At 33.1% G+C, this 12,102-nt stretch overlaps 1 protein-coding gene across 2 annotated transcripts; it reads right to left on the bottom strand.

Annotated features, from left to right (window-relative positions):
• Window positions 1-711: 711 nt before the first annotated feature.
• LOC21389271 (O-fucosyltransferase 8) lies at window positions 712-10,112 on the bottom strand. Of its 2 annotated transcripts, none has more exons than XM_024168398.1 (10): window positions 10,089-10,112; window positions 3,665-3,730; window positions 3,452-3,551; window positions 3,281-3,354; window positions 2,728-2,816; window positions 2,327-2,447; window positions 2,080-2,223; window positions 1,552-1,889; window positions 1,189-1,429; window positions 712-1,110 (listed from the first exon to the last, which is right to left on the bottom strand). In XM_024168398.1, the coding sequence occupies exons 1-10, from the start codon at window positions 10,110-10,112 to the stop codon at window positions 802-804; spliced, it is 1,506 nt and encodes a 501-aa protein (XP_024024166.1). In that variant the 3' UTR covers window positions 712-801. The 2 variants fall into 2 exon arrangements, with proteins under 2 accessions (XP_024024166.1, XP_010100749.1); XM_010102447.2 differs by lacking the exon at window positions 10,089-10,112 and adding an exon at window positions 3,981-4,355 and having other exon boundaries at window positions 3,281-3,351; window positions 3,665-3,757.
• Between the last annotated feature and the right edge of the window lie 1,990 nt (window positions 10,113-12,102).

Raw genomic sequence — 12,102 nt, 5'->3', positions numbered from 1 at the left:
TTGATTAGATATTCAAAAATTTCGATGGCATTAGTCAATCTTCAACAATTATATTACAGCAAAAGGACGCAGAAGATTTCCCTTAAGTTTTTTTCGTTTCACTTTCTCGACAGCCAAACAGAGAATAATAAAAAAAAAAGAAACTCGAAATCAAGAAACAACCAACCTTATTGACAATTTGCTCTGCAACGCCCAACCGAAACTTTTCACACGGGGAGAGAGAGAGAGAGATTGAGCTCAATGATAGGATGTGAGACTTGAGACTTAAGATTGCTCTGTATTTAATGGTAAAGAGTTATAAATCGAGTAGAATTAGAACAATAAGAGCACTTGAAGTAGTTAAGGTTTGTAAACTGTATTTTCTGTGCTGATCAATTGTAATCGCTTGGAATTCTACTCCTTGTAGAAGAAGAATTCTTATATTTTCTTTACTTATTTAATTATTATATAAATGTTTTGTGTTTATTCAAAAAGTATACCATCTATTTTGGAGATATCAATTACATACTATAACATGTAAGTGTGTGATTTAATTTATACCTGTAATGTTGATACAGTTCTTTTTCTTTCGCAAATCCACTCCATCGTATTGTGTAATTTTCACCATGGTTTTATTTATTAGTTTACAGTATCAAAAATTTACAATTGTATAAAAAAATTGAAGAAAAGTGGATATAGGACAAAAAAAAAATTGCAACTAATATATGTAGCTGAAAGAAGGGGTAACCATTAAAAAATTATGGAAATATATCTTGAAGAATTGACAAGAATCCAAATGGTGATCATAATTTTGAGAATATATTAGTGAATTTTGCACATGCACTGTGGACACCTTGGTTGTCTATAAATACTTCTACCAAAACCCCTAACACGTGCTCTTTGGCCTTCCTCAATCATCTTTTTCACTCTGTCTTCAAAACTATTCCATTCTATAGTGTCACTTTCCGACAAAATTGCTGCTAATCTCTTCTTGTTAGGCCGCAAAGTAGGCGCATTGCCGCCGCCATAATAGGTTCGAAAACCCGAAACTAAGGAAGATAATTGGCTTCCAGAATCAGTCATGGCAAACACATCTGCTGTTGCACATGCAATGAAGTCCAATGCTGCTAGCTGCATCAAGAGGCCCAAATTAGTAACATAAAAGAAATGATAAGTGCAAATTATAACAATTAGTATGCGTAATTTTACCTGAGAAGAGAAGTTTTGAAATGGTGCGAGTTCAGTAGGCGTGAGAAGAGTTTCTTTTGTGACTAGATTAGGATACAAACTGGTGAAAGAATTCATTCTAGATTTACCACCATATATGTGAGAACCTGCTAAATATATATACGTTCCACGTTTAAACCCAAGACCAGCTAAAACAAGCCCTGCTTCTTCTGGTGTCAAAGGACACCTCCCTAGCTTTCTCAACTCTTTTGGAGAAACTTGCCTGAGAATACATATTGACATATAACACGCCCAAAAAAAAAAAATCAAAGATGAAAGATACTAAATTTTTCAGTAATTCTTGAGACTTGAAAAAGGCACAAGTGGAAGGCATGAAATACATACTTTGAGTTCTTCAAGCGCTTAATGAGCAAAGGGAAATGAAGTTCTCTGTAGGCTTGAAGTTCCTTTCTCTCAGTCTCTCCACCGCCAAACTCACATAGAGAGTAAGCAACCATGTCAACTTCAAATCTTAAATGCAATGCAAGATATTTGGATGGACCATTGCTTGCAACATCACGTCCTTTTGGAGGTACTCTAGACTTGAAATTTCCAAGCAACTGTTTGTCCAATGTACTCCTTGCAGCGTTGTGTTTTCGGATCCTTCTAACCAATAATGAACCGACTTGCTGAATTTTTGGAACAAACTTCAATGCATGGAAGTTGCACTTGCATCTCAGTTTCTGCAAGAAAGTGAAATGTTATCAATCATGACTGTCGTTTATGATTATGAACCTTGATGAATACTATTTGTATGCGTGATTAAGCAATGTTGTAAAAGAAATAAGTCTCAGCAAGAATAGTATTGTCAGAAATTGTTACAAAAAACAAAACGCAAGTTGCTAGCTAAAAGTGAGACACATAGAAGATCACCTGAAGCTCGGAGGGGAATGGATCAAAGCCAAGCCGATTTCCAAATCCGAGGAAGTGAACAACTCTATTGCGCAAGAGTAGAGGAAGCACAGTTCTGATATAATCAACAGGTTTTGCCTCTTTCACAAGATCTGCATCAGTTATCTGGAAAGAGGAACATAAAAGGTTTGTAAAAATTGTTTTCAAGCTAAAACTGGTTAGTACTTGATTCATATGAAGCAACATATAGATCAATAAAATGACTTACAAGACTACCAATAGCTTCAATGTCAATTGATTTCAAATCAGGCGGTAGGTCCTTTACAATATCTACTTCATCCTTCATGATCTTCATAAAATGCTTCTCTTGGTAAATATCACCAAATTGGCTGCACATTCATTAATGTAAAGCTCGACATTTTTATATTTGCAAGATTTCAAGTATATTTTCATTAGACCGAATTAAAACAAGAATTAAATTCTCGCACGTGTAGATGGCATCTAAGAAGAAAATGATAAACAAATTTTTCAGGTATTGAATGATGTGAGTATATCAAGTTTATGTGCCATATGTCATAATTACTAACAAAGCAGCTTCTTCCAGAAAGTTGCAAAAACTAACAAAGTAGATTAATTAAAGGTGTAGGAAATTTAGATTTGATCTCTAACCTGGGATCTTTCCATACATTGCTGTAAAGAAACCTTGGAAGAACAAGAGTTGCATTTAAAAGCGATGCCACGACAACAGCATTGCATATCTGCAAGCAGTTGCAATATCTTGGTCACCCTATTAGTGGAACAACATAATAGAATAAGGAAATCATCACAATAAAATCATTTACAAAGAAAGGTAGGCTCTTATTTTACGCAGAAATGGTTACATATTAAACTTAGAATTATATTTAAAAAAAAAAAAAAAGGACTACAAAAACGAAACTACTAAGATATGTTTTCATTATCTTGTTTCAAGTACAATATGTTCAATATCCCATCTATTTAATCAAAATTCCTTGGATGTTTATACTTTCCCTTGAAGCTCTCTTAATCAAATTATAATTTTTTGTTGTCGAGACTAAAAGCCAGAGAAGATCAAGATCAACCATTCAATAAAGTTTAACACATGGACCCTCTTAGGAAGTCTTTCACATACAATTATTACAAGAAGTATTCAATTTCTTTTCTCAGTATGACCTTAATATTACAGAAAGACTTGAATACTTACTGCAACACGTTGTTGATTGAGACCACCATTTGCGCTGACTAATATGTAGCCATTATTTTCATCATATCTCCCTGCTAAAACAATATAAAACTAAATTGATTCAATTACAAAGAAAGGGATTACTATAAAAATTTGTAGTGCAACAAAAAAAGGCCATGAAAGATCAGATACCAAGACTCGTAGGAAGTTTTTTATCTGCACAAGGTCTCCACGCAGACGCCTGCTTATATGGCTCTTCCCAGAAGCTTGCAGACTCTTGTTTAAACTCTTTCTATGTAGAAAAAGATTCAAATTTCATGGAAAAAACAATTTCAATCATTAGCCAACAAGCTTAGTCAAATATAAATTACTGATATGTGAAAGTCATGACGAAACAAAACAAACCTCTGCCAGAGCACTAGAAGCCAAGTTCAGAAGCCGATCATACATATGAACTGCTGATTTTGTATTCTCTTTGTTGCCAACTCTGTCCTCTTCCTTTTGAAAAATGCATAAAATTCACACAAGTTAATCGTCAATCAATAATATTCTAGTGAAAAAAAAAAAAAAAAAAAAAACTATCTGAATTCTCAAGCTAGTTAGAAAAAGAAAAACAAAAGGAAATAGATATAAAGTATGTCTTGCAAACAATAAAGAAAAACAACTTAGAAATCACATTCACCTGCACCTAATATTATACCACATAGATGCACCACTTTACCTTAGTCCCACTTGATCTTCTTGGAGTTAAACTACTCTGAAGATTCGCCGAATCGAAAATAAATACCATGAGAGAATCAAGCATGAAAAGTAATCCCATGAAGACAAACATTAAAGCAATTGACTTGAGGTGCTTTCGGAGCCAAATATGTTTTTTCCCAACATAATTCCCCTTATAATAAGTCCCATGTTTTGCAGAAAAATCATTCTTGGAGCCATGAAACAACACTGCTCCCCCAAACATTCTTCTTCCAATAGGTGGGTCATTCCCAGTTTCTGAAGATCGAAGCTTATACTCTTTCATCCTCGACAATGACGATACGTCGTCGTTTTGTGTCTCTGGACGTGGGCTTCTTGGAGACCCTGGTTTTCCCATTATACTACTTTTTTTCACTCAGAAAAATCTTTAACAAGATAACATTCAACTCTTAAAATTTGATCAACCCAGAAACAAAAACAAAAACAAAACTTCTGAGCTATTCTCTGGTATTTCTCTCCATCTGAATATGAGCAAACCACACTTTAGAGCATATGAAACAAATATCATGTTTGGTGGCCCAAAAAAAAAAGACTTAAAGAATGGAAAAAATAAATAAAAATTAGGACGTGGAAGAAGAAGAAGAAGAAGAAGAAGAAGAACGCTTCTGGTATGATCTCCAAGTGTTGTTTTGAATTGAAAATGAAGCAAAGAAACAAGTAGATGAGTGAGTCATAAGCGAAAACTGAAAACCCAACAATACTTTTTATACAATTAACCAACCTTACAGAAGAAGAATAGCTACCTCTCACCAACCAGAAAAAGAAGTTTGTGTTTTGGGCTTTCTGGGTTTCCATTTTCGAGTTTAGAGTGTTTGAGTGGTTAGCACAAGAAAGATAGAATTTTTTTCTTTTTTCTATTTCTCTTTTTGGGTTGAGAAATGGGCGTTTTTCATGTTTTCATAATTTAGTTGAAATGGCGGGTCATTCCAATTTTCAACCAACGGACGGAAGTTCTACTAGGAAAACCGTTGGGACTTCTACTTCTCAGAAATAATAAAAAATAAATAAATAAACTAAAGAAAATGGTTGGGCTGTGTTATTACCTTACGGCCCAAGTACGTTGCTTACTCCTCTACGCAAAGAATTCCTTAGGTTTGAATTACAGTTGAAAGAATTTTCACGAACAAAATTTAAATTTCTATTTAAATTTTTCTGTTAAAATTTATGAACTAAATAGGATTTGCAGTAAGTTAAATATGCGAACTAATAAATAAATAAACACGGGGAGCCTTGTAGTGCGAAGATTTTTTTTGTGAATATTAATATTAAAAGAAAAAAGTCATTTTAATCTTGATTTCAAAGTGACTAGAAACACCGCAAAATTTAGAAAATGACTAGAAATAATATACTAGACGAGTGTCGTATTTATTTTTTCTTGGAAGAACAATCGAGCCAGTTTCAAGCAAAAAAAAGTAAATGAAATCGATTTAATTTGAGATTTGAAAGAGACTTCTTTTTCAGCAAAATGAGCCAGCCTTTCGTTCAAGCTGAATTCATCGCGAAACGATCAAACAAAGAGCTGCAAGAGAATCTTTGGACCTAGCTAGTACAAGAGAATTGTTTGTCCCCAACATTTGGCTTCGGCAAGATGTTAGTCCAATAGATAGTTCGTCATAAACCAGCTAAAATATTCCATTAAAAAAATAAACCAACTAAAATAAGGGCTCGTTTAATTCGCTGATTCGAGTTTATAATTCGAGTTTCGATGTGATTTTATGTGAGAGTTTTTTACTATAATAAAAAAGTTAAATGTTATTGTTTTTTAGAACTTTTTATTGTAACAAAACTCAAATCAATGTAGTGAACGAGACCTAAGTTTTTCAAAATATATATATTTTTTTCTTTTATTATTATTATTATTTGAAAAAATTGAGTGATTGTATTACTCAAACGAAGCCATCAAGTCTCTTGCAATATAAAGTCACATAGGGCGGAGATTATTCTAAATGAAGTAGAGCAACATTGCAAAAAGGGCAAAGCGAGCTAGAGTGTGGGCTACAAGTTTATAAAATGTGGAAATATGAACAACTCTCAATAGACAAAAGCAAATGAATATCATGAAGAAGAAGACCTTCTAAAGCTAAGGAAGAAGTCAGTCGCACAACTCTTCTATCACATTGAGCGAATCACTCTTCACTTCAATGATACACCTTAAGATATTGATGTTTGGTTCATAGATTCAGAACCATTCTTTAGAATCATTTTTTACGTATATTTTTTTGTGAGAGAAGATACTGCAGCGAGTTACAAATCATAATTTGAACCGAGCAGAATACTCTTCCTAATTGCCAAACATTCAACGCCATTAGTGTTGAACCAACAGCTCAATTTCTTTGCAAAAGCACTCATCACAATATATAAAAAGATAATTATAAATAGACAATGTTAAATCATTTAAACAAGTTTCCAATCAAGCGTACTATACTACATACATTAATGTTATTTTTAACTCGTTGCTTCAAATTCATTTATGCATAGAACATTACATTTCTTGGCTTCTTTGTTCTGAAAGTCTCCATAAACATAATGCCATAACAATCCACATCCCCACTTCAGAAATGAAGAAGTCAACTAAGTCAAATGCTAAATTTTGACATATAAAACCGACTTAAATAGTAGATTTCTATTTAAATACTAAAATTTAACATTGATACGTTAACTTGCCGTCATATTGAATATGCTCTAACAATGTCAGCTCAAACCCCATGAGAGAGAGAGAGAGAGAGAGAGAGAGAAAGAGAGGGAAGATAGCTCAAACTAAACAAGTTCAACTTCCCTCAACGAATAGACCATGGCCCAAAATGAGAAAAGAGTTTAGGCTGGTTAGATCTGCGTTCGAAACCTTATCTTACAGATCCATTAATTTGGCTGCAGACGTGTACTTAATTCAAATAAGCGGCTTCCTTTCTCTTTTCCTTCAATTGGGCCTCGGAAGTGAAGTTATTCTAACGAAAATAGTAGAAAATAGAGAATAGGAAAAGCTTAAGAAAGTATATAGGCTAACTTTTAATTATAAAAATTATTAGGCCATAACTTATCAAGTTATGGTTCATAATCAAATAAGTTATGGACAAATTTGTCAAATTATGGTTCATAGTCAGAACAAGTTATGAACAAAAACTGTAAATTATGGACAATAACTTTTCAAGTTATGGTTCATAACCAGACAAGTTATGGACAAAAACAGTAATTTAGCCGATTTATTAACTTATGTAAACTATTGGCCTATTCATTTTAATTCATCTCAAGTCTTAGTCTATTTCCCTATTTCTCCTTTATTCTAAAGGTGCAAGTTCGGGTCAACCAGTCCGGCTCAAACTTGAATGGAAATTTCATCATAATCGGATTGAGATTGGACCAATAGTGATAAGTTTTGGTTTCGTCTGTTTGATTTGGTCTAAACTTATAACTATAAGTTATTTCTATAATCTATAGTCTTTTTAAGAATTAGTACTGAACACTAGATTATTTCTACAATGTTGTCTTTTTAAGAAATAGTAATGAACACAAAAAAGAAAATCCATATTTAATTAATTAGCTCCAATCTTTTTCTAATTCAACGTGCAGAAGGGGCAAAAAAAAAAAAAAAAATCATCCTTTTCAACTTGATACAAGATATCTTATTTCTATAAATCTATTTAATCCACTTTCTATTCTCCTTAGTCCATTTGCCCAGTCAATAAAAGTTTAGTCATTCAGATTTCAGAAGCAATAAAGATTGTTACAGGTTCAATCAGGCCTTGTATCAAAAAGTATTAAGGACTCAAAATAATGTCGAATTTTGCTACGAGGAAAGACAAGACTAATATAACAATTACCATTCTATAAGTTAGCGACTATGGCTTCGTTTATTTCACCGATTCGAGTTTTTAGACCTAATTTTTTACAGTTAAAAGCTCTTAAAAAATGTCGAATCTAACTTTTTTTACTACAATTAACGGCTCTCAGAAAATGTGATGAGTGTGTAATTTATGCACTCATTCGTTACTCCTTTAGCTAGTTTCGGCATGTTTTTTCTCAAGTTTTTTGTGGATTTGATGATTTTCTCTTGAATGTACATGAATGGGTGAAATTGCCAAGTTTTGAGGCATTTTGGATCAAAAAGACAGAGAATGAGGCGATACGGCGCCTTCAGATGGCGACGCGGCGTGAAAAAGAGCAAAATCGAGCAAACCTGTACGAAAGAACAGCAAGGGGCTCGATATGTCGCTTCCTTTGTGGCGATATGTTGTCGCTATCAGGCGATATGTCGCCTGTTCTAGGCTATATGTCGCCTGAGTTACCCAATTTTATTAGAAACACGCGTTTTGCCCTAGGTTGGGCGCGGATTTTTATGGAAATTCAGAATTGGCTTCTTGGGAGGCGTGCTGGACGTGAAATATAAAAGAGGGGACCAAAAACTGAAGGGAAGGGGAGAGAAAACGGGAGAGAAAAAAAAAAGGAATTGCAAAGGAACAAAAACTGAATTGGAGAGGATTCGAGGGAATTTGGAGCAGTTCTTCAAGAATTCCAAGCGTTCTTCGTTATCTTCTTCTCTTTCTTCTTGTATTTTTCTAGATTTTGAATATTAGTTTGAGATTGTGAACCACATGATGTGTGGCTAATTTTCTTAATTGTTAGGATTTAGATGAATCTCTATTTGTGATTATTGTTTCGACGTTTTAATGTGCATTTAATTAAAGTTCTTCGTTTCTTTCGTGTTCTATCTTGAATTGTTGCTGTCAGATCTATAATTTACATGCTATGCTTTGTGAGATTGTGAATTGGGCAAATTTAGATTGTGATGATCAATACTCGAGAGGGGGATGTTCAAGCAATCAAGAAACGGGTAGAACAACTTAGGTTGGTGTGAGGTCGAGAGATAAACATTGCCTAGGTAGCCGAAACAATTTTAGGTTGTGAAATTGAGAAGTGGAATTCCAGGAATTGTTTCTAGAGTGGTGCTTAATGAAGGTAGGGGTGAATAGTTGTATAGAGATATAGGCTTGATATCACCTACACATTCTTTATGCAGCACTCGAGAGAGGGTATAAGGATACACAACACTCTACTTGAGAACGTTGAACTAGGTTAGGTACATTACTACGGATAAACATTATCGCAATAGAGTGAAGTTGAAACCCTAACATTACCATCATATTGATTTTCCATTTTAATTTCAGCGCATGTTATTCAATACTGTTATCTTTTCTTTTAATTTAGTTTTTCTTTATTTTAGTATTTCTTTGAGTTTATCACAATCAAATTTGATCGCTTAGATAAAGTAAAGATATGATATTCGTAATAGTTAGTTTACATTCTTAACGTCAATCATTGTGGGACGATATCGGTCTTCGGACCACTTTATTACTTGTACGACTTGTGCACTTGCAAGCATATTCAAATTTTTACAACAAAATGTCACATCTCAACTCAAATTCACGAAGTGAGCGAGAAAATTATTAACATGAACTAACCACTGTCATTCAAGTCTACGTATAACCTAATACTGTAACAAAATGCATGATGAGCCCCTTAAAGACAATAAGAAATTGAGTTATTTCCTTGTAGTAACACGTTAGACATGAACACATCTATGGAGAGATATTTCTCGTTTATTTTACTAATTTAAGTTTAGAATTCGAGTTTTATTATAATAAAAAATTTTAAAAAATAATCACATTTAATTTTTTTTATAATAAAAAATTTTCATATAAAATTAAATCTTAATTTAAATTAAAAATTCAAAATAAACGAAAGTTTATAAATAACAACTTTTATCCAAAAATCAATGACCTGTTAAATAGGACACCGGGCCTTGCTGTCATGACTGTGAGTGACTGTATGGGGGGGGCACTACAGTTTGGAACCTGACCGGGTCTAGCTGGCCAGAGCGTTCAGAAGACCTATCTGCAGTTTCTCACTTTGACCACCAAAATTTTTATAGTAGCCTTTCCTAGTATGTATTTTTAATAGCAACACATATTTCTAAAGGTTTGGAATCATATTAAAATAAAACCGTATATAAAATTAAGAATTGTCTTCAGTCCAACACGCGGGGGATCAATATAATTTTTTCATATGTCCTTACTATAGCACCGTTTTGCATGTTCATTTAACCTTTAGTTTATTTTAGTGTAACATTGAATAAATATAGTCAAACAAACATGATATAGATATGGATTGTGTAATACAAAGTGCATATGAAAAAAGATACACTTATCTGATTGTACGCCTGTAGAATGTAAAGGCTGTCAATAAAATTAATGTGTGTACAAAAAAATTATATAATGTAATAAAAATTTAACCGTTGAAAATAATATATCGATCAAAAGAATTCTTCGGTCCTATCCAATCAAAAGCTTGACCACCGACGCAAACCTGGTCACAGTGAGTTTAGTGGCAGTGGTTGTGGTCATAAACAGCAGAGAGAAGCAGCACTCCTCAGACAAAATGATTAGACCCCTTTCACACCCTCTCTCAATTGGCTTTGCACAAAGGAATAAGCCACAGTTTTTCTCTCCAAAAAGACAGAGAAAGTGGTTTCTTTCTTTACGCCCAAAGGTGAAATTTATAAGCATATTATAAAACCAGTTATGCCATCACCTTTGCTTTTATTATTTTTCGGGAAAAAAAAAAGAAGAAACACGTAATAATAATTGTCTTCCCGGCTAAACAATAGTCAATAGTCACAATATTTTAATTAATTGAAGAAGACATTGTATCATGCTTGCTAAAGGGAATGCAATTGAAATAATAATGATAATAATTTGCAGGGGAGCTCATCGATGGTCAATGCAGTCTTTGAAGACCGAGAAAGAGTGAACAATGTTTGTTACCTAAAAGGCTAAAGAGAGAGGGGGAAAAAAAAAATGTGGGAAAGGAGCTTCGTAAGTCACCTTTCATTATTTTAGCTTTTGAAAATCTAATGCGCACCCATACGCCTTTATTATGCCGGGTCTAGTTAATCAATCATCTTGCTACGTTTGTGGCAAAAAAGCTGCCAATTAGCTTAACTAGGTAGCATCAATGGAGGAGTTTTGCAACTCCAAAACTTTCATCCGGACTATCTCTCATAATTTTTGTCTTTTTCTCAGTTCAAAGAATGAAATAGAGCACTTTTATTCATTCCTATGAGATTAATGTCCTGTTCTTTTCACCGAATTAAGTTTAGAGTTTAAATTTTATTACAGTAAAAAACTCTTAGAAACAGTCACATTTAACTTTTTTATTACAGTAAAAAATTCTCACCTAAAATCATATCTCAACTCGAATTAACGAACTAAACAGACCCTAAAACTCTGATACTCGCACAATAATAAAGGGCATATTCTTTTGTCTAAAAAACTTAAAAAAAGACAACTCAAGTTTTAACTTTATTCAAGTTCACGTTCTTTTAAGTTTCAATTTTATTCAATTTTACTCAACTTTATTCAAGTTCTAACTTCAACTCAAGTTATAACTCAAATTCAACTTAAAAACTACACTCAAGTTATACTCCAAAAAAACAACCCTGAAATCTTAGTAAGCATACGATATTTGCTAATGAAATGGTACTTGCAACATTTCAACAAAGAAGAAGAAGAGCAGTACTAGTAGTTACAACAATCATAACTTCAGTCATGAATAGTAGTAGTTACTAGACTCTTAACTTCAGTCATGAATCCTTATCAATGTTATGTTTACCTTCTCGTACACATTACGCACTTTGATTTAGTAGATATGAAAAACTCCAACTTATACTATGTTTGGTAAGAAGGAAAGAAAATATGATAGAAATAAAATATGAAAGTGATGAAAAATAGTAATGATGGAAAGAAAATAAGTTTATCTTCATTTGTTTGGTATTAAAAGTTAAATTGAGAGGAAATAAAAAATGTTACTCGTAAATTACTTTTATACCCTTAAATTTTTTGTTTGGATATTGATGGAGAAAATGGTAGTTTAGTAACTTTGCTCACTTTAATTAATTGTCTCTATTTTTCACCTCATTTTCTGCCCACTTGTGGAAAGAAGAAAAATAGTGAGACCCACATGTATTATTTTTCACTTCATTTTCTCTTTCTTTCTCTTTTCTCTCATATCAAACAATCTACATTTTAATT

The sequence above is a fragment of the Morus notabilis genome, unplaced genomic scaffold (assembly GCF_000414095.1).
Source record: "Morus notabilis unplaced genomic scaffold, ASM41409v2 Scaffold973, whole genome shotgun sequence".
NCBI classification, from domain to species: domain Eukaryota; kingdom Viridiplantae; phylum Streptophyta; class Magnoliopsida; order Rosales; family Moraceae; genus Morus; species Morus notabilis.
Note: the sequence above shows the minus strand (reverse complement) of the source record. Positions and strands in the feature narration are given on the sequence as shown.